We start from the raw sequence: 23,426 nt of genomic DNA, 5'->3' as shown, positions 1-23,426 counted from the left end.
CACCAACGGGGTCCTTTCCCGAGATCTTAATATTTCTAACGGCACCCGCCAAGGATGTCCCCTGTCCCCAATAATCTTTATCCTCCCTATGGAACCCCTGGCTCAGCACATCAAAAGACATAGCTTAATTCATGGTATAAGAATTGGTAACAGGATGCATACTATCTCATTATATGCGGATGATATTATCTTGTCCCTTTCCCAACCTGTTAGTTCACTTGAATCAGTTATGGATGTTATTAAATCCTTTGGTAAACTCTCTTATTATAAGCTGAACACCCAGAAATCCCAGATGTTACCCCTACATTTAAACTCTGATACACTGTACTTTCTGAAAACTAAATACCCATTTGATTGGAGAGTAGATGGTATTCAATACTTAGGCATTACCATATCACCCTCCTTCCGTGAACTATACAAAGTTAATTACGAACCTCTACTTCAAGCTATCCAGGTGGAATCGGATAGACTCCTCCAACATGACACGTCGTGGATAGGACGCATAGCGGCATACAAAATGCTCCTTTTACCCAGACTATTATACCTATTCCGCACCGTCCCAATCAGTCTACCCTCCAAGTTCTTCGTAGCGGCGCAAAAGACCCTATCCCGCTTTGTTTAGTCGGGATGTAAACCCAGAGTGTCCCGACACATCCTGTCTCGTGACAAAACATTAGGTGGTCTGAGTGTCCCAAACATACACAGCTACTATATTGCCACCCTAGTGGCACAAATTACAGATTGGTGGCATGATGACCAAGATATTCATTGGCTCCAAATTGAATCCACATACATATCTCCGTTAAGCTTAAAGACCGCCTTGTTTTTGACCTTCTGGGACATTCCGTCGATTTACTCACTATCCCCTCTAACTCAGGCGACATTACAATGTTGGTCTTTTTTGCAACACACATCTACTGAACGAATCCCACTACTAAAGTCATACATCCCCATTGATATTTTCTCAATGATTGTTCCCAATCTATTACTGTCTTCATGGTCTCTGAAAGGTATTACTAATGCGTCTCATCTGTTTAAAGATAATTGCTTGGTGAGCTTTGAACACCTCACATCTCAATATTCCATCCCTGCTTCAGATTTCTTTAAATACCTCCAGATTAGAAATTGTGTCAAGACTTATAATAATTTTGACACTGTATGTCTTTTTAAAATGTTTGGGTATCTTTCTAAACGTAGCAAGGGTCTGAGACCTGTGTATAACTTACTGCACCCACACTCATTCTTCTCTAAAACATATCCCATGAGGACCTGGGAGAGAGAATTGAACTGCTCTTTTTCTGAAGAGGCCAGGGTATCTGCGTTTAAATTAATCCACAAAGCCTTACCCTGCATTCAACATGTAGAAGCTGCTATAAAAACCTTGCTGAGGTGGTATTACACCCCAGATAGATTACACAAAATGTTCCCTGAATCATCTCCTCTATGTTGGAGAAGCTGTGGCCACACTGGCACTCTTTATCATACTCTGTGGGCATGTCCTACACTTACCCAGTACTGGTCTCAGGTTTTTGCCCTTGTGTCCACAGTTTCTAAATGTCATATTACACAGTCCCCTCAGATAGCCCTCCTGTCTCTAGACATGGATTTAATTCCTTTACCTTTAAGATGTTTGATTTGCAAAATCTTGGTCATGGCAAAACTAGTGGTGACCCGCCATTGGAAGGAGATCGCCGCTCCACTATTAGGAGAACTGATTACACTAATCAATACGACCTATGCATATGAAAAAATCGTATCCCTGGGTAACTCCTCGTTTCACAAATTCTCACTAATATGGAATCCATGGTCATCCAGTGTATATTATAACATGTAAAATGATTGTTCATGCAGTCATAATATCGTCTTGTCTCCCCAACATGGGACACGACGATCTGTTCAGGTGATATGTGTGGCTTATATGTTCTTTGTTTGTCGGTTTATTCCTGTTCTCTTTTACTTTGTTATGATATAATGACGTCTCTCCAATCACGACTGCATTAACTCGTGCTTTATATGTAGAGATGATTTATTGTACTGCTGATATTGCAATGTTGAATGCAATACTGTTTTATTTTCTTGCAAAAACTAATAAAAATTATTGAAACGAAAAATGCATTGGAAGAAGCAGCGCTCCTACACTCCGAACCTCTCAAGAAAGACGATGACGCCTTAATCCTGCTTTCTTCAGCGGTGCTTGAGATGTGCCGAATGTCTGTGGAGAAAAATCGCATTTGGCTGCAGATTTCCTCCATTACAAATTTATGCTCAAAACTTACAACTCTGCCCTACACAGAGAAATACAAGTCTATTTCACCTCCCTCATCTCCACACTATCTAATAATCCAAAACGCCTCCGATTATTTTCAGTCCCTCCTTAGTCTTAAAGTGCAGACACCAATCACAGATCTCAGTGCTGAAGACCTGGCCTCTTATTTAAAAATTAAAATGAACAACATTCTGCATGATATTGTCTCTCAGTCCCCTAGTAACATCGATCCCCTTCCCTCCCGCACTCCCTCTTCTTCACTTTCAGAATTTGACCCAATAACAGAATGTCTCTAGGCTCCTCTCCTTCTCGTCCTACTACCTGCCCTAGTGATCCTATCCCCATACACCTCCTCCAGCCCCTCTCCCCAGCTGTCACTAGTCACTTGACTAAAATTTTTAACCTCTCTCTTTCTTCTGGTATCTTTTCCTCCTCTTTTAAACATGCCATTTTAAACCAATTACTGAAAAAAACTATTCTTGACCCATCGAGCGCTGCTAACTACTGGCCGGTCCCTAATCTCCCCTTCATCTCCAAACTCCTGGAACGCTTGGTCTACTCCCGCATTATCCGCTATCTCTCTGCTAACTCCATTCTAGACCCACTACAATCTGGTTTCCGCACTCTACACTCCACAGAGACTGCTCTTACTAAAGTCTCAAATGATCTCTTGGCAGCTAAATTGGACGGTAAATACTCTCTGATTCTTCTGAATCTCTCTGCAGCCTTTGACACTGTAGACCACAAACTCCTACTTAACATGCTCCAATCATTGACCTTAAAGACACAACTCTCTCTTGGTTTTCCTCCTATCTCCCTGACCGCTCGTTTAGTGTGTCATTTGCTGGTTCTACTTATTCTCTACTCCCCCTTGCTATCAGAGTTCCTCAGGGATCAGTCCTAGGTCCGCTCCTCTCCTCTCTCTACACAGCGCCTATTGGACAAACTATCAGCAGATTTGGCTTCCAGTACCATCTCTACGCTGATGACACCCAATTATATGCCTCTTCCCATGACATCACCCCTGCTTTAAAACAAAACACCAGTGATTGTCTGTCCGCTGTCTCTAACATCATGTCCTCTCTCTATCTGAAATTGAATCTTTCTAAAACAGAGCTCCTTGTGTTCCCACCGTCTACTAACCTACCTAATCCTGATATCTCCATCTCAGTGCGTGGCCATAACTCCTCGGCAGCACGCCCGCTGTCTCAGGGTTAGTTTTGACTCCGATGTTTCCTTTACTTTATTCAATCACTTGCACGCTCCTGTCATTTCCACCTCAAAAACATCTCCAGAATCCGCCTTTTCTTACTGAGGAAACAACCAAAACTCTCATTGTCGCTCTGATTCACTCTCGTCTTGACTACTGTAACAAATTATTAGTCGGCCTTCCCCTCACTAAACTCTCCCCTCTCCAATCTATCCTCAATGCAGCAGCCAGGATCATCCTGCCAATGCCTCTACCCTGTGCCAGTCACTGCATTGGTTGCCCATCCCCTTCAGAATTAAATTCAAACGTATTATTCTCACCCACAAAGTTCTCCACAGTGCTGCACCTCCTTACATTTCCTCCCTCATCTCTGTCTACCAGCCTACTCGCGCTCTACGTTCTGCCAACTACCTTAGATTGAAATCATCCATAATCCGAACTTCCCACTCCCGTCTCCAAGATTTTTCTCGTGCTGCACCAGTCCTCTGGAATGCGCTACCACAGACAATCAGATTAATTCCCAATATATACAGTTTTAAACTTGCCCTGAAAACACATTTTTTTGGACAGGCCTATAACATTCCCTAATCTGACTCTTTTCCTTGGCCCCACTAGTCATCAGAATAAGATTCCTTCACACTCCTTGTACCATACTGCATTTCATGTCCGTCATAGACGGATACTGGCTGGTGACCGGCTCACGCAGCTTTATGTGTACTACCCCATGTGTATAAAAGATGGCTGGACCATTGTACAGAACAAACACTGTTACACTTTGTGTCTCCCTTATTTCCTCATAGATTGTAAGCTCTTGCGAGCCGGGTCCTCAATCCTCCTGTCTGAATTGTAAATTAGCTTTGTCACTATGTGATGTCTGATATTGTCTGTTTATTTTCCCTCTAAATTGTAAAGTGCTACGTAATATGTTGGCGCTATATAAAGATTATTATTATCAATTTTATTATAGCTTCTAAACACTTTTTGGAAGCACACAAAATGGGAATGTCATGTCTTTTAGAATCATTCCAATAGAGAAGGTACTTAAACCTAGGAGAGGGGGAGACTGGAGGAAAGTTCTGTTGAACAGGAAAACGATGTGGATTCTTAAAATGGAAACAAGATTTCCCAAGGGTTTAAATTATAGAACCGATTTGGTGTATAACTATTAATCAGCCACTTCGATATCCCTCCTGTATGCTATACCAATAGCGGGAATGTTAGAAGTAGCACTTTCTAACAAAATCTGTTATACTTGCATTTATATTCGAATGTGTTTCTAGACACATATATAATATCATTTTATGTAACCCCTATTTAATGAGTATGTAGTCTCATCCCGATCCGTGCCTGATTGCTTGTATAGAACGGTTTCCATTTATGCTAGCAATCACTATTCTGATATTTAAAATAGGTTGAACATGACTAATGATGTTATACATGCATTACCTGTTTAATGATCTAAAGGGAGTTAATCCTCCTTTCGTGGTCACATGCCTTTCCAACATCTGATCTATAAATCAGACCGTTCACATTAGCAGAGTAGCTAGGAGTAAGAACCGAGAGGTCCGAAACACGTAGGCGTTCTGTGCCCGGGATTAAATAATTTTTTTTTAACATTTGATACCAATAAAGTAGAATTTAATTAGAAATACATCGTGTGCCGGACCCATCTCTAGAACTTCTGGATAATAAAGCCGGCACTCGCTGCAGATGGCACGAGCACAGCTCCTGTACCCGTTTCATTCTCAGGATGTTACTGTACACCCTTTTGCGGTAAGGCACCACTAAAAAGGGCGTACAGTAACACCCAAATGCGGGAAGGGGTTAAGGACAGAACTATTTCTGTCTTTAATCACCTACCGCCGCAGCCAGTTCGGACGTGTCACTTTAAAGGAGTGGTGCAACTAACGAAAGTGTCCCTAAAAAAACTCCTTATTTGAAGCTAGTACACTCTCTGTGCAAAGGCAGAGGGTGTACCATGTGCAGGAACGACCGTAGTGAATGGAGGGCATAGAGAAGGGATGGTCTATAATAAGCTTGGAAACGGACTCAGGCGCCGCACTAATAGGCAGTGGTCGGAGTGCACAGAGCAGTGACAGACTATACTGCAAAGTAGCTGGGGAACTGATCCGGCTCTCCTGTGCAATCTCTGCTTTCTCGGCAGTGGAAAAGCGGAGTACAAGAGAGAACCTTATAACAGGAGTGGAATCAGTGCGCTGATAGTTCAAAGATAGATCTGGCGACACAGTGTTTTACTGCGCATGCGTGTCCTCTTGAAAGCATAACTAGAATGACGTGAATGGACCCACATGAAGAAACAGCAGGGGGCGCCATTCGGAGCTTGTAAGTTCAATAACTCGGGATGCATATATATTTTTTAAATACTTCCAATGGCGAAAAGTATTAGCTTCAAATAAGGAGTACTTTTATGTGCAATTTCGTTCCTGCCACAACCTCTATAAGGGTATGAGCACGCGGGGTGGATTAGCTGCAGATTTTCTGCCAAGGATTTCATTGCAGAAAATCTGCAACGTATCACAGTAGCAGCAATGTGGATGAAATTTCAACAAATACAGAATCTAGTACTCATGACTTGTAATGTTAAAGAGTACCTCTGGTTATAATGACATTATATAGGAAAACTATTATTGTGCAGGAATGTGCCAATAATTGTAATTTACTTGTATTACCATTATTGCTTCAAACTACAGCACGGACCACGCATAGTCTGTGTTGCCAACTGCTTATAACACTGCATTAGGAGACAGAGCGTCCTACTGGTCTCCATGGCTCCCATATCCAGAACGGCCGCCAGCGCTGTACAATGTAATGTGACCTCTAATGCAGAGCTACGAGCAGCCGGAAGTGTGGACTATGGGCCGTCTATGTGTAGTTAGTAGCAAAAATATTAATACAAGTCATTTAAAAAGACGATCATTGGCACAGTCCTGCACTATAATAGTTTTTCTATATAATTTTAGTATAACTGGAGGCACTTTTTAATATTTATAAGAAAGGCGTCCTGGACCTCCTTGAACTTGCTTAATGAACCAACAATCACAACATCCTGTGCTAGAGAGTTCCAAAGTCTCACAGCTCTTAAGTAAAGAATCCCCACCTATGTTGGCATAGAAACCTTTTTTCCTCGAGATGTAGAGAAGATCATTAGAAAGATCTCTGCACTAATATTTATACATAGTAATCAGATCGCCCCTAAGCAGTCTTATTTTCTAAACTGAATAGCCCCAAGTTTAATAACCTTTCTTGGCACTGCAATCCACCCATTTCCTTAAAGAGGCTCTGTCACCACATTATAGCGCCCATCTCCTTATGTAGGAGATAGGGCACTTATGTGGTGACAGAGCCTCTTTAACTACCTTGGTCGCCCTCCTCTGCACCTGTTGTAGTTCAGCCATGTCCTTCTTATACAAAGCTTCCCAAAATTGTGCACAGACCACACGTAGAATATTGACTAGTGATTTGTATAGAAACAAAACTATGTTCTTGTCATGAGCCTCTTTTGATGCATCCCCTAATTTTATTTGCTTTGGCAGCAGCTGCCTGGCACTGGTTGTTAAAGTTAAGTTTACTGTCCACCACTTTTTAATTGGTCCTGTAGTTTTTTTGGGCTTTCGTGCTTTATAATAAACCTTGTGTATTTCTCTGTGCTACCACCAGTGGACAACAATCTGCTCTGTATAGTCTGTTAAAAATGTTCCAACCTCTCCCATAAGAAGCCAACTGGGGTTGTATAATCTACATTATCTGTGGATAATCGCTATTTTAGCCCCTTGGTACCGGAGCAATTTTTAGTTTTTTCATCTATTCCTCCCCAACTTCTTTTATTTTTCCATCAACATAGTCATATGAGGGCTTACTTTTTGTGGGACATGTTGTCGTTTTAAATAGAACTATTTAATGTACCATATAATGTACTGGGAAACTGAAAAGTAATTATTTGTGGGGCACAGCATTGTGAGAAACTAGACATGGACCGCACAATCCACAGTATATACGTTGATCTGAGCCGCTAGGCATAATTTAGAAACATGAACATGAGGTTCTTTGTAAACATTTTGATCAAACTGTATAAGCCCACTTGCCACTTCACGGCGACCTCTTTAAAGTGGGTCCCTACTCTAGCGGTTGCAGCACCGCATGGCGGCTACCACCACCGCAGCACCGCTCCTGCAGAGGGAGCAACCCAGCGGCCCAAAAGCACCCATGCCTTCAGACCGTGCCAAGCCTCCTTGGCTCTGATACAGAGTCTATCCCCTCTGTTGTTTTGTTTTACTTGGTACCAGCACTCCACACTTTTGGCCCAGCTGATTTTAATTTAGGAATGACCTCATAAGTGTTCCTGCTCCTGCTTGTACTCTCAGTCGGCCACTGGGGGCGCATGGCAAGGTGAGCTCATTCCATCTGTTCACATGTTGTGGTGCTGTGTGGTGGTGTCTGTTGCTGTAGTGCTGCACTTGTGGGGGGACGTGGCCCAGAGCCAAGGAGGCTTGGCACGGTCTGAAGGCATGGGTGCTTTTGGGCCCCTGGGTTGCTCCCTCTGCAGGAGCGGCGCTGCGGTAGCGGTAGCCGCCATGCGGTGCTGCAACCGTTAGAGTAGGGACCCACTTTCAGAGGTCGCCGTGAAGTGGCAAGTGGGCTTGCATACAATTTGATCAAAATGTTACAAAGAACCTCTCGTTCATATTTATATATTTTGCCTAGCCGCAATTGATCATTGTATACAGTGGATGTGCGGTCCATGTCTTTTCTCTCCCCTTTGATTTGTGGGGCACAATTGGAAAAAAAACTACAAATCTTTCATTATTTTTTTTTGTGTTCCGTGTGTCCTGCCGTCCACCGTCTAGAAAAAATTACATATTAATTTTATTCTGCAGGTTAATATGTTTATGGTGATAGCAGCCGTAGGGAGTGGGCTCTGCCCGTGAGCGCGATCCATACGTCTCCTCCGCGCCATGATGTATGGTGTCGTCATGGTGCAGCAAGTGGTTATAGAGCATCTGTTTATTGCGCCATTCTCCTATGCTGAAATATAACCCAATTGTGGCCATAAGGGTATGTGCACACACACTAATTACGTCAGTAATTGACGGACGTATTTCGGCCGCAAGTCCCGGACCGAACACAGTGCAGGGAGCCGGGCTCCTAGCATCATACTTATGTACGATGCTAGGAGTCCCTGCCTCGCTGCAGGACAACTGTCCCGTACTGAAAACATGATTACAGTACGGGACAGTTGTCCTGCAGCGAGGCAGAGACTCCTAGCATCGTACATAAGTATGATGCTAGGAGCCCGGCTCCCTGCACTGTGTTCGGTCCGGGACTTGCGGCCGAAATACGTCCGTCAATTACGGACGTAATTAGTGTGTGTGCACATACCCTAACGATGAAGGAGCATTCAGTGGATTTTAAGGAGACAATTTTTGCTTAAATTATTTGCAGCCATTATTTGAGACCTGCAGAGGTTCTTACTTTTGTGAACTACTAGCCTAAAGCCGGCCATACACTCTAGATAGCGGTCACGTGAACCATCGTTCCTCACCTCCTCCTTATACATGAACGCTCGGTGGCGTGTGTATGTGTCTTCAATAGGGAGAAGGGAGAAAGCCACTGCCAGACTCCTCTTGACAGCGGCTTATCTACTAACAAAAGTGTCCGGCATGTTGAAATTCCACAGGACGATCCTTCTCGCTCAGAACAACTGTCGTCAGGGAAGAGTTGGGAGGTCGCCATATATTAGAAAATCAGGGGGTCCAGCTGATAGACATCTAATGTGTATGACCAGCTTAGCACACTGGCAGTAACATACCTCATACGACTGCCCATCCTCCACACTGCAAATGAGTGGCATGTCACAGAATAAGATTTTCTTGATCCTTCCCACAAATGTGAACAGATGTGTAAAGTAATAGCCCCCACATCACAGATTTGCAGCAGGTGATCTCAATGTCTGTGGGGGGCCAATATTAATTCCTTCCAGCATCGCTCCTTACATGTTCTGCACGGACAGGCGGTAAAGCAAGGAACATGTGTTTGGTGCTCAGGCTTTGGCCCCATCAGGAAGGTCTGTCACACCCTCCGATTTTATGAGCAGGATAACTAAGGAAAAACGGTCAATCATTCTGTGTAGGTGGGGGGTAGCAGGACTCACAGACTTGGCAGCATTCAGAAGGGAACCTGTCAGTAGGTTTGGAGCCACTAAGCCCCCAGAATGTCGTTATGTAGCTGAAGTTTAGTGTTCCAAACCTGCCCACAGCAAAAAACCCTCCATTTCTGCAAAAGAGTTTACAAGTTACTGAGAGAGGAATACAGGAGGGGAGACCGGCGGCAACGAGCGCATTACATACAGCACAGGACGGTACTCCTCACTTTACTGCGGTCGTACAGTATACTGCTCCTTGATTCATTTATGCCAAAGGACACTCTTTTGTAATCTGTTTAGTGAGTGGAGCGCTATGGATTTGTTGGACATATACAGGAAACTTGGGGCTCTAACGTGATGTGAAAAGAGCCAAAATTGTGGAGCTCCTACATTACATGTCATTGCACACACGTGTATATGTACTGCACATGACAGTATTAAGACTTCAACATGGCTGCTAGTCCAGCCTGTGCCCACAGTTATGGCCTATATATATATATATATATATATATAGACACACACACACACACACACATATATTGGTCTCTGCTTACCTTGTGATAATAGTGGCCAGTAGTTTTCCATCATGACCTCCTCGTACAGATCCTTGTGTCCTTCTAGATACTCCCACTCCTCCATGGAGAAATAGACAGTGACATCCTGACACCTTATAGGAACCTGAAACACACAATGATACAGTCATTACCCAGACACCTCCAGTGCTGTTACTGTATAATTTCCCAGCAGTGTCACCTCTCCAGTCAGCAGCTCAGTCATCTTGTAGATCAGTTCTAAGATCTTCTTATTGTTCTTCTCATGTATACGGGAGTGAGGGGGAGGCTCTGTGATGGGGCTCAGACTACTGCTCCATCCTCCTAACTCATGGATGATGGGAGTCGTACAGTCACCCGATGTCTTCTTCACGATTGTGTACTCCTGTGTATGGAGAGAGACATTTAGCGAACTTAAAGGAAGTGTCATCACAATTTTTTTTTTCATATGTTAAAGATGTTAGTGCTTTATTAAAAACGTTTATATTTATTTGTGTGTTTGTTTTACTTTTTCTTATTTTTACACTTTTTCTTCCCTATGGGGGCTGCCATTTTTTGTTCCATTTCTGTATGTGTCGATTAACGACACATACAGACATGGAATACGGCAGCCACAGTCCCATAGGGACTGCGAACGGCTCCCGTCCCATCCACTTCTGTGTACGCCGTCTGTGTGGGAACTGCGCATGCGCCGCTCCCACACAGTCCAATTTGAAATTGGCGCCGTCCGGCACCATTTTCCTGTGGACCGGAAGTCGCGGCAGGACAGTAAGATTACTACTTCCGGTCGCGGCTTCCGGACTTGTGCCCTTGGACCAGCGGCAGCAGACGGAGCGGACGGGCCGGAGGGAGCCGCGGCGGCAGGAGCAGGTAAGAGATTTCAATGTGTGTTCGTGTACGTTTACTACTGTATGTAAACCTACTACACGGTGTGTTAGCTCAAAAAATGGCGACACAGTGTAGGAGGTTTGACCGTTCAAACCCCTCGTTTATCCCGGCACTAGCCAGGATAAAGGAGGGGGGGATGCTGAGAGCTCACTAGAGCGAGGGCTTTTTACCCAATTTTGCAATGCTGCAATTTTGGGAATAGCTCCATCTAGTGACCAGCAATGGGAAATATTATAAATTAGAATCTAATTTATAATATTTCCTGACACTAAATGTTTAATTTAAAAAAAAAATGTTTTTCTGGCAACACATTCCCTTTAACACAGTATTCCCCACGCAGTAGAAAGAGGGAGATTGTGACCCCACTGTATAGAGCTCTAGTGACTCCACATCTGTAATATTGGAGACCTCACCTACAAAAAGACATTGAGAAAATAGAACGGGACCAAAACTTAAAAGGAAATAATATTGGGGCGACTAGATGGACCATGTGCTCTCCTCCTGCCGTCATCTTCTATGTTTCTATACAGATGTCATCCTGATCCTCCTACTTGTCATTGTCATTGCTCTACAACATTACTATTGCTGCATTGGTGATATGATACATAACTGACCATATTGGTGGCTGATCTTCAGCTTTTCTGCTGTTGGCTTCTTGACGTCACTTGGAAGGTCTGGACGCTGTTATACAAGAGACTGGAGTCTTCCCATTACTTCCTATTATGTATTGTCGCTTCCCTATGTGTGACTTGTTCTCTAATGTAGAAAAGTTTACCTCTCCACTCAACAGGTAGATGATCTCCAAGGTGAAGTCTAATATTCTTCTGCTCATCTCATTCCTGTCCTTGTCCATCGTTGGTGGGTCATTCAGGAGAAGGAACGTTGCGGAGGAGATGAGAAAACTGGAGGATCTAGTACTGCAGACGTCTTCATGAAGAAAGGAGGAGAAGATGGAAATCATACAGCGGACAACATTATGTGTGAAATACAGAACAAGAAGCGGATTAAGGGTACCATGGGTCTGCGCCCCCCCCCCCCCCCACGAACTCTAAAGTCAGAACTTTGAAGATGCTGTAACGTTTATAATTGCAGATTTCTGTTTAGGCGGACACAGATGAGGAACGGTTTTGAATCAAATGTAAAAGCAGAATGAGCCATACAGAAGAGAAAAAACAGAATATTTTGAGACAATAAAGTGGTCAGGAGCTTTAGAACTTTTTTATTTTTGAGTCAATGGAGTGGCGTGTGAGGGATTATTTTTTTTGCGGGCGGAGTTGTAGCTTTTATTGGCACCATTTAAAGTACCATATAATGAGTGAATTGGAAAAAACAGATTCCTCCATGGTTTTTGGGGTTTAGTTTTTACTGTATATATTTACCTTCTCTTAAAGAGGCTCTGTCACCAGATTTTGCAACCCCTATCTGCTATTGGGGCGTGTTTACTACTTTTACTAGCTGGGCGTTGTGTTTAGAAGTATCATCCACTTCTCTTCACAACGCCCAGCTTCTGGCAGTGCAGACACAGCCGTGTTCTCAAGAGATCACGCTGCGTCGTCACTCACAGGTCCTGCATCGTGTCAGACGAGCGAGGACACATCGGCACCAGAGGCTACAGTTGATTCTGCAGCAGCATCAGCGTTTGCAGGTAAGTCTATGTAGCTACTTACGTACAAATGCTGATGCTGCTGCAGAATCATCTGTACCCTCTGGTGCCGACACGATGCAGGACCTGTGAGTGACGTCACAGATCTGCACTGCCAGAAGCTGGGCGTTCTGAAGAGAAGTGGATGATACTTCTCGTCAGAAAGCCCAGCTAGTAAAAGAAGTAAACACGCCCCGATGTACGCACATAATACACGCCCAGTTGTAATTTTGCAAGCCTCATTTGCATAAATACGAAAATGGTCATAACTTGGCCAAAAATGCTCGTTTTTTTAAAATAAAAACGTTACTGTAATCTACATTGCAGCGCCTATCTGCTGCAATAGCAGATAGGGGTTGCAAAATCTGGTGACAGAGCCTCTTTAAGGTAAAAGTAGATTTTAACAACTACTTTTACCTTGAGAATGTAAATATATACAGCCCCAGAACCAAGCTCAGTACATATATACATCACCAGAACCAAGCTCAGTACATATATAGACCCAGAACCAAGTTCAGTACATATATGCAGCAACAGAACAAAGCTCAGTAAATATATACCACACCAGATCAAAGCTCAGTACATATATACCACACTAGAACCAAGCTCAGTACATATATACAGCCCCAGAACCAAGCTCAGTACAAATATACAAACCCAGAACCAAATAATGGGTGAATTGGAAAAAACGGAGATTCCTCCATGGTTTTTTGGTTTAGTTTTTACTGTATATATTTACCTTAAGGTTTTAACATCTACTTTTACCTTAAGAGAATGTAAATAAATACAGTCCCAGAACCAAGCTCAGTACAAATATAGAGCCCCAAAACCAAGCTCAGTACATATATACCACACCAGAACCAAGCTCAGCACATATAACACCAGAACCAAGCTCAGCACATATATATAACACCAGAACCAAGCTCAGCACATATATACCACACCAGAACAAAGCTCAGTACATATATACCACACCAGAACAAAGCTCAGTACATATATACAACAACAGAACGAAGCTCAGTACATATATACAGCCCCAGAACCAAGCGCAGTACAAATATACAGACCCAGAACCAAGCTCAGTACATATATGCAGCAACAGAACCGAGCTCCGTACATATATACAGCACTAGAACAAATACAGTTCAGTACAGAGATCATTTGCAAATTCAGTTTAACCCCTGCTGTATAAATTTGTACGACATAAAACAGCTCCCAGTATAGCCAGAACGATGGTTAGGTTATGCTGGGAGTTGCTATTTAACAAAAAAGAATGCTACCATCCGTCATCTCGCTGCAGATCATACAGTGACTACAGTACTGATCAGTCACAGGGTGAATAAACATTTACATTCAGTGACTCACAGGTGATGTCTCAGATTATTTTGCTCTTTTTTTCTCCATCCGGTCCAGACTTCTTCCGGGCACGGCTCATTTCTGCAGTTTGCAGCTCAGATTTCTTCTTCTCCTCACTTTTCCAACATTTCCACACCTATAAATGAAGATTACATTTCTCATAATGCCACACTCTATGCTTCTAAATATAATAGTATCATAAACTGTGCCCCTGAATATAATACGAAACCTATAGAGAAAAGAGGTCAAGTACGCTCAGGATATTACAATAGAAAAAATGTATTTATTGACAAATGCAGGAAACAGGACAATTAAAAAATGAGTCATACAATGTAAATTGGCGTCAGCCCATGTTGTATATGAATATTAATGGTAACACATGATATTACAACTGAGTAACACGGCCCGGGGTCAATACTGTTGTGTATTAGACGGTCTTAAAAGCATATGGCTATAAGTAACACATCATAAAAAGGCGGTACAGGTGGTGCAGATCCACAGGTTGAAAACACTATTTGCCTATTGTGTAGAGTTTATAAACAGTATAAACAAATGTATGTGGCCAATACACATGGATGAAATCATTCATATATAAGATACATAGTTTAACAAGTGTTGTATAGTGTAAGTCGTAAGTGTGATTGGTAACACAATGTAGTATATCTAAAGCAAATACAGGTAAAGAGTCGGGGATCTGAGTATATACTACATTGTGTTACCAATCACACTTACGACTTACACTATACAACACTTGTTAAACTATGTATCTTATATATGAATGATTTCATCCATGTGTATTGGCCACATACATTTGTTTATACTGTTTATAAACTCTACACAATAGGCAAATAGTGTTTTCAACCTGTGGATCTGCACCACCTGTACCGCCTTTTTATGATGTGTTACTTATAGCCATATGCTTTTAAGACCGTCTAATACACAAAAGTATTGACCCCGGGCCGTGTTACTCAGTTGTAATATCATGTGTTACCATTACTATTCATATACAACATGGGCTGACGCCAATTTACATTGTATGACTAATTTTTTAATTGTCCTGTTTCCTGCATTTGTCAATAAAGAAATTTTTTCTATTGTAATATCCTGAGCGTACTTGACCTCTTTTCTCTATAGGTGTCGTAGTAATGCTATGGTCAGAGTACCAGGTCATATTGGGTTATATGTGTGTTCTCCTCAGTCTATAGTTATAGCCATTTGTGTTACTTCGACTTATATAGACATATAAAGATATATAGTCTTGGAGTTCACACGATTCCTGCGTGTGTACATGTTGGGTATATACCCTTAATATAATAGTACTATACACTGTGCTCCTGAATATAATAGTACTATACACTGTGCCCCATAATATAATAGCATCATGCACTGTGCTCCTGAATAGAATAGTACTATACACTGCGCTCCTGAATATAATAGCACTATACACTGTACTCCTGAATATAATAGTACTATACACCTGAATATAAAATAGTACTATACACTGTACTCCTGAATAGAATAGCACTATACACTGTACTCCTGAATATAATAGTACTATACACTGTACTCCTGAATATAATATTACTATACACTGCACTCCTGAATATACAGTGAAGGAAATAAGTATTTGATCCCTTGCTGATTTTCTAAGTTTGCCCACTGTCAAAGACATGAACAGTCTAGAATTTTTAGGCTAGGTTACTTTTACCAGTGAGAGATAGATTATGTTTAAAAAAAACCTGAAAATCACATAGTCAAAATTATATATATTTATTTGCATTGTGCACAGAGAAATACGTATTTGATCCCCTACCAACCATTAAGAGTTCAGCCTCCTCCAGACCAGTTACACGCTCCAAATCAACTTGGTGCCTGCATTAAAGACAGCTCTCTTACATGGTCACCTGTATAAAAGACTCCTGTCCACAGACTCAATTAAATCAGTCTGACTCTAACCTCTACAACATGGGCAAGACCAAAGAGCTTTCTAAGGATGTCAGGGCCAAGATCATAGACCTGCACAAGGCTGGAATGGGCTACAAAACCATAAGTAAGACGCTGGGTGAGAAGGAGACAACTGTTGGTGCAATAGTAAGAAAATGGAAGACATACACAAGGACTGTCAATCGACATCGATCTGGGGCTCCATGCAAAATCTCACCTCGTGGGGTATCCTTGATCCTGAGGAAGGTGAGAGTTCAGCCGAAAACTACACGGGGGGAACTTGTTAATGATCTCAAGGCAGCTGGGACCACAGTCACCAAGAAAACCATTGGTAACACATTACGCCGTAATGGATTCAAATCCTGCAGTGCCCGCAAGGTCCCCCTGCTCAAGAAGGCACATGTACAGGCCCGTCTGAAGTTTGCAAATGAACATCTGGATGATTCTGAGAGTGATTGGGAGAAGGTGCTGTGGTCAGATGAGACTAAAATTGAGCTCTTTGGCATTAACTCAACTCGCCGTGTTTGGAGGAAGAGAAATGCTGCCTATGACCCAAAGAACACTGTCCCCACTGTCAAGCATGGAGGTGGAAACCGTATGTTTTGGGGGTCTTTCTCTGCTAAGGGCACGGGACTACTTCACCGCATCAATGGGAGAATAGATGGAGCCATGTACCGTCAAATCCTGAGTGACAACCTCCTTCCCTCCACCAGAACATTAAAAATGGCTCGTGGCTGGGTCTTCCAGCACAAAAATGACCCGAAAACATACAGCCAAGGCAACAAAGGAGTGGCTCAAAAAGAAGCACATTAAGGTCATGGAGTGGCCTAGCCAGTCTCCAGACCTTAATCCCATCGAAAACTTATGGAGGGAGCTGAAGATCCGAGTTGCCAAGCGACAGCCTCGAAATCTGAATGATTTACAGATGATCTGCAATGAGGAGTGGGCCAAAATTCCATCTAACATGTGTGCAAACCTCATCATCAACTACTAAAAACGTCTGACTGCTGTGCTTGCCAACAAGGGTTTTGTCACCAAGTATGAAGTCTTGTTTGCCAAAGGGATCAAATACTTATTTCTCTGTGCACAATGCAAATAAAAATATATAATTTTGACAATGTGATTTTCTGTTTTTTTTTTTTTATATATAATCTATCTCTCACTGGTAAAATTAACCTAGCCTAAAAATTCTAGACTGTTCATGTCTTTGACAGTGGGCAAACTTACAAAATCAGCAAGGAATCAAATACTTATTTCCTTCACTGTAATAGTATAAACTGCACTCCTGAATAAAATAGTCCTGTACACTGTGCTCCTGAATATATTACTATACACTGTGCTCCTGAATATATTACTATACACTGTGCTCCTGAATATAACAGCACTATACACTGTGCTCCTGAATATAACAGCACTATACACTGTGCTCCTGAATATAACAGCACTATACACTGTGCTCCTGAATATAACAGCACTATACACTGTGCTCCTGAATATAACAGCACTATACACTGCAGTCCTGAATATAACAGCACTATACACTGCAGTCCTGAATATAACAGCACTATACACTGCAGTCCTGAATATAACAGCACTATACACTGCACTCCTGAATATAACAGCACTATACACTGCACTCCTGAATATAACAGCACTATACACTGCACTCCTGAATATAACAGCACTATACACCGCACTCCTGAATATAACAGCACTATACACCGCACTCCTGAATATAACAGCACTATACACCGCACTCCTGAATATAACAGCACTATACACCGCACTCCTGAATATAACAGCACTATACACCGCACTCCTGAATATAACAGCACTATACACCGCACTCCTGAATATAACAGCACTATACACCGCACTCCTGAATATAACAGCACTATACACCGCACTCCTGAATATAACAGCACTATACACCGCACTCCTGAATATAACAGCACTATACACCGCACTCCTGAATATAACAGCACTATACACCGCACTCCTGAATATAACAGCACTATACACCGCACTCCTGAATATAACAGCACTATACACCGCACTCCTGAATATAACAGCACTATACACCGCACTCCTGAATATAACAGCACTATACACCACACTCCTGAATATAACAGCACTATACACCGCACTCCTGAATATAACAGCACTATACACCGCACTCCTGAATATAACAGCACTATACAACGCACTCCTGAATATAACAGCACTATACAACGCACTCCTGAATATAACAGCACTATACACCGCACTCCTGAATATAACAGCACTATACACCGCACTCCTGAATATAACAGCACTATACACCGCACTCCTGAATATAACAGCACTATACACCGCACTCCTGAATATAACAGCACTATACACCGCACTCCTGAATATAACAGTACTATACACCGCACTCCTGAATATAACAGTACTATACACCGCACTCCTGAATATAACAGTACTATACACCGCACTCCTGAATATAATAGTATTATACACCGCACTCCTGAATATAATAGTATTATACACCGCACTCCTGAATAGTATTATACACTGCACTCCTGAATATAATAGTATTATACACTGCACTCCTGAATATAATAGTATTATACACTGCACTCCTGAATATAATAGTATTATACACTGCACTCCTGAATATAATAGTATTATACACTGCACTCCTGAATATAATAGTATTATACACTGCACTCCTGAATATAATAGTATTATACACTGCACTCCTGAATATAATAGTAATATACACTGTACTCCTGAATATAATAGTACTATACACTGTGCTCCTGAATATAATAGTATTATACACTGTGCTCCTGAATATAATAGTACTATACACTGTGCCCCTGAATATAAAATAGTACTGTACACTGTGCCCCTGAGTATAATAGCACTATACACTGCACCCCTGAATATAATACTACCATACACTGCGCTCCTGAATATAATAGTACTATACACTGCGCTCCTGAATATAATAGTACTATACACTGTGCTCCTGAATATAATAGTACTATACACTGTGCTCCTGAATATAATAGTACTATACACTGTGCTCCTGAATATAATAGTACTATACACTGTGCTCCTGAATATAATAGTACTATACACTGTGCTCCTGAATATAATAGTACTATACAATGTGCTCCTGAATATAATAGTACTATACACTGTGTTCCTGAATATAATAGTACTATACACTGCGCCCTTGAATATAATAGCACTATACACAGTGCCCCTGATTAGAATAGCACTATACACTGCACCCCTGAATATACTACCATACACTGTGCTCCTGAATATAATAGTACTATACACTGCGCCCCTGAATTAAATTGTGTCAAACACTGTAAAGTAAAACACCATACACTAACAATGCCCCCTGCAGATAGCGACAGTCACAATGCCCCCTATAGTGCCAGTTACAATGCCCTTTGTAGAAAATGCCCACTGTAGATAGCGCCAGTTACAATGCAATTTTTAGATAATGTCCCCCGTAGATAGCGCTAGTTACAATGCCCTATGTAGATAATGTCCCCTGTAGATAGTGCCAGTTACAATGCCCTATGTAGAGAACTTCCCCTGTATATTGTGCCAGTTACAATTCCCTAAGTCAGGGGTCTCAAGCACGCGGCCCGCATGCGGCCCCTGGGGCTGTCACCTGCGGCCCGCGGGACACAGAGCCGCTAGTATCGGCTCTACTCCGAGACTCTGGAATTCCCTGACATCGCTGTCCACATATGAACAGCGATGTCTGGGGCTTCCCCAGAGCCGGAGTCCCGAGCAGAGCGTTGGTGTCGGCTCTGCTCCGGGACTCTGTGGAATTCCCTGACATCGCTGCCCATATATGGACAGTGTGTCAGGGTCTTCCCCAGAGCGGAGTTCCGGGCAGAGCGCTATTATCGGCTCTGCTCCGGGACTCTGGGGAAGCCTCTGACATCGCTGTCCATACATCGACAATGATGTCAGGGGCTTCCCCAGAGCAGGAGTCCCAGTGATGTCAGGAGCACAGCTGAAGTCCCAGGAAGAGCCTACTAGCGCTCTGCCTGGGACTCCAGCTCTGGGCAAGCCCCTGACATCACTGGGGCAGCCTCGACAGAGGGCACTGGGGCAGCCTCGACAGAGGGCACAGTGGCAGCCTCGACAGAGGGCACTGTGGCGTTATCTACAAGTGGGTGTGTGACAGTATCTGAAGAGGACACTGGCATTATCTAGGGGTGTGTGGCCTTATCTACAGAGGGCACTGTGGCCTTATCTACAGAGGGCACTGTGGCCTTATCTACAGAGGGCACTGCGGCCTTATCTACAGAGGGCACTGCGGCCTTATCTACAGAGGGCACTGCGGCCTTATCTACAGAGGGCACTGCGGCAGCATCCACAGAGGGCACTGCGGCAGCATCCACAGAGGGCACTGCGGCAGCATCCACAGAGGGCACTGCGGCAGCATCCACAGAGGGCACTGCGGCAGCATCCACAGAGGGCACTGCGGCAGCATCCACAGAGGGCACTGCGGCAGCATCCACAGAGGGCACTGCGGCAGCATCCACAGAGGGCACTGCGGCAGCATCCACAGAGGGCACTGCGGCAGCATCCACAGAGGGCACTGCGGCAGCATCCACAGAGGGCACTGCGGCAGCATCCACAGAGGGCACTCGGCAGCATCCACAGAGGGCACTGCGGCAGCATCTAAAAAGGGGCTGCCCAATCTTGACATGTGTGCTAACTGAGCCGCTGGACTGCATTTAGCGACACTTAAACTGGAAAGCTGGATTGTTGAAATAAGCACGTGGAGAAATATCTCAAATTTTAAACCTAGCGCTATTATTATAGTAATGTAGTATTATTCTAGTAATATAGTGTTATAGTAGTTCAAATAACTAATTGATTAACAATAATTTTGTATTGTATCAAATTTGAAAGTAATGCGGCCCGTCAACTTCCCATTTTTTCTATATGCGGCCCACTTACCCGGCCGAGTTTGAGACCCCTGCCCTAAGTAGATAATGACCCCTGTAGATAGCGCCACTTACAATGTCCTCTGCAGAGAATGACCCCTGCATCTTTTACTCCCAACGCTACCTAGAACAAAACAAAAAAAAAAAAAACATTCTCACCTGTCCCCGTTCCCGCTTCTTCCTCCAGCGCCGGAGGACTGGTCAGAGACCAGACGGCGTCATCCAGTGTAATGGCGCAGTCGGCGTGATTACATAATCGTGCCAACTATGTCATTAGTAAAGCGCTGATTGGGAGGAAGGGAGCGGATAGTTCCCTGTCTCGCCAGCACTACAGTAAGCAATTGGGATATAAATTGGGTGAGAGGTCCCGCTTCACTCCGGTTCTCTGAACCGGCTGTAAATTTAACAGCCGGTACGGGAGAACCGGGGCGAACTGGGCCCCCTTCCAGCCTCGGGCCCCGGCACTTGCCCAGATTCCCCTCATTATAATCCGCCCATGTTCAGAACCTCACTTATTGATCATTGAGAGAAACATCTTCTCAGAGCCGTCAACACATGGAATAAAGGGGTATTCCCAACACGGACATTTCTCCTCAGGATATGCCAGAAATGTCTGATAGATGCAGCTCTACCTCTGGCCGTGCTCGGCTGTATCTGGAACTCCTATAGGAGTGAATGGAGAGAGTCCCACAAGGGACAGGAGATGCCTTAAGTGTTGCCTTATTCACATTTAAACCCACACCAGATGGCATGAACCTTGAGCTATACTCTAATATTGAGTTTATACAATAAAGAAATCTTTACACTCAGTTAATTCATATGTAATGTTAATGTCCTTTGAAATAATAATAATGGCTCGGTAATTCTATGTGAACCGGTTATCTTTATTTTCTCCGTATTGAGAATGCGATTTATGATACATCAGGAGCATGCGCATAACTACAGATCATATACATTGTTCACGAAGGTGTTTTATCTTCCTGAGCATGCGCGGGATTCTATCACCCCCCAAGAGATTTGCTGCGTTCCATTAGACTCAGTGTAAATCACGTGGCTCTGTTCACAGAGGTGCTCAGTCTTTCTGAGCATGTGCGGGACTGGATTATCCCGCGAGACTCGTTGCGTTTCATCAGACTTATGTCAGATGATCCTAATGTCCAATAGTATCCCTTGGCAGCTCTTTTTCTCCTTTTTTCTCCTCTAATGAGACCACAACAACCTGGCTAGAACACAAAGGTTTCTTTAGATGTGGCTGTAACCCTTGTAAAATTTGCTGTTATGTGATTCCCCAAAAAGTTTTTTCGATTCTGACGGAACCAATATGTTTCAATAAAAAAATTACATTAACTGCAATAGCGAGTCAGTGATCTACAGCATCGAATGTGTTGTGTAATCTGAAATATATAGGATGTACAGGTCGTAAATTCAAAACCAGAATACTGGAACACCTAGGCTATATCAGAAACCCGAATATCACCAATATCTCTAATGTTGCAAAACATTTCATAAACCATCATAATAGATTAACTACCACATTTAAATGTTACGCCATCGAAAAGATCTATACCCCCAAACAGGGAGGCAATCTTAAACATAAAATACTAAGGAGAGAAGATTTCTGGATATACAGACTCAAAACTAGAGTCCCCAAGGGTCTTAACCTAAAAAAAGAGTTAATGTTCCACTACTAGATATGAATCGGTATTTGTCATTAAATAGTCTTTTCTGTTAATAAGAAAATTTCAAATATTTAAACTCACAACGAGTCACTATACTAATTCATGCATCAAAGACACCTTTTTGCAATAGAGGTAATTCATATGATCACTAAGCATAAAATATTATTCCAAACATAGAAGGTAAAATGACAAAATTGTAACATGTCTTATGCCACTTATATAGTACACCATTAAATGCTCCAATGATCTATACTATGTATTTATATTATAGTGCCTTTGATTGTTTATGTACTTCCCAACTAGTATTGAATTTTACTTTTATCACTACTGTACTATCATCTATGGATGTTTACGTGGATGATTTTAGCCTCTTTTTCCTACATTATTATAGTGTGAGTCATAAGTGGTTCTCTGGGTTTACATCCGGCCAAATAGCACTCATCAATACAATTATGACACACTGTCAGAATCTTAAACTATCAGTAAAATAACATAGCCATGCACCTTAAAGAGGCTCTGTCACCAGATTCTCAAATCCCTATCTCCTATTGATTGTGATCGGAGCTGCAATGTAGATAACAGTAACGTTTGTTTTTGTTTTTAAAAACGTTAATTTTTGGCCAAGTTATGAGCTATTTTATATATATGCAAATGAGGTTTTAAATGGACAACTGGGCGTGTTTTTTTTTCGTATGTCCAACTGGGAGTGTATTGTGTTTTTAACTGGGCGTGTTTACTGGTTTTACTAACTGGGCGT

The 23,426-nt window shown here is 42.7% G+C and overlaps 1 protein-coding gene across 1 annotated transcript in view; it reads right to left on the bottom strand.

Moving 5' to 3' along the window:
- LOC142658838 (uncharacterized) overlaps nucleotides 1–23,426 on the bottom strand; it is a 63,643-nt gene that overhangs the window by 28,185 nt on the left and 12,032 nt on the right. Inside the window, exons 2-4 of the mRNA XM_075834477.1 lie at nucleotides 11,851–12,002; nucleotides 10,390–10,572; nucleotides 10,191–10,314 (exon numbers count right to left, since the gene is read on the bottom strand). Of these exons, the coding sequence (XP_075690592.1) occupies nucleotides 10,191–10,314; nucleotides 10,390–10,572; nucleotides 11,851–11,928 (385 nt within the window). The 5' untranslated portion in view covers nucleotides 11,929–12,002. The remainder of the gene's footprint in view (nucleotides 1–10,190; nucleotides 10,315–10,389; nucleotides 10,573–11,850; nucleotides 12,003–23,426) is intronic.

This window comes from Rhinoderma darwinii, chromosome 1, assembly GCF_050947455.1.
Source record: "Rhinoderma darwinii isolate aRhiDar2 chromosome 1, aRhiDar2.hap1, whole genome shotgun sequence".
Lineage (NCBI taxonomy): Eukaryota > Metazoa > Chordata > Amphibia > Anura > Rhinodermatidae > Rhinoderma > Rhinoderma darwinii.
This window is presented reverse-complemented; position numbering and strand designations above follow the sequence as displayed.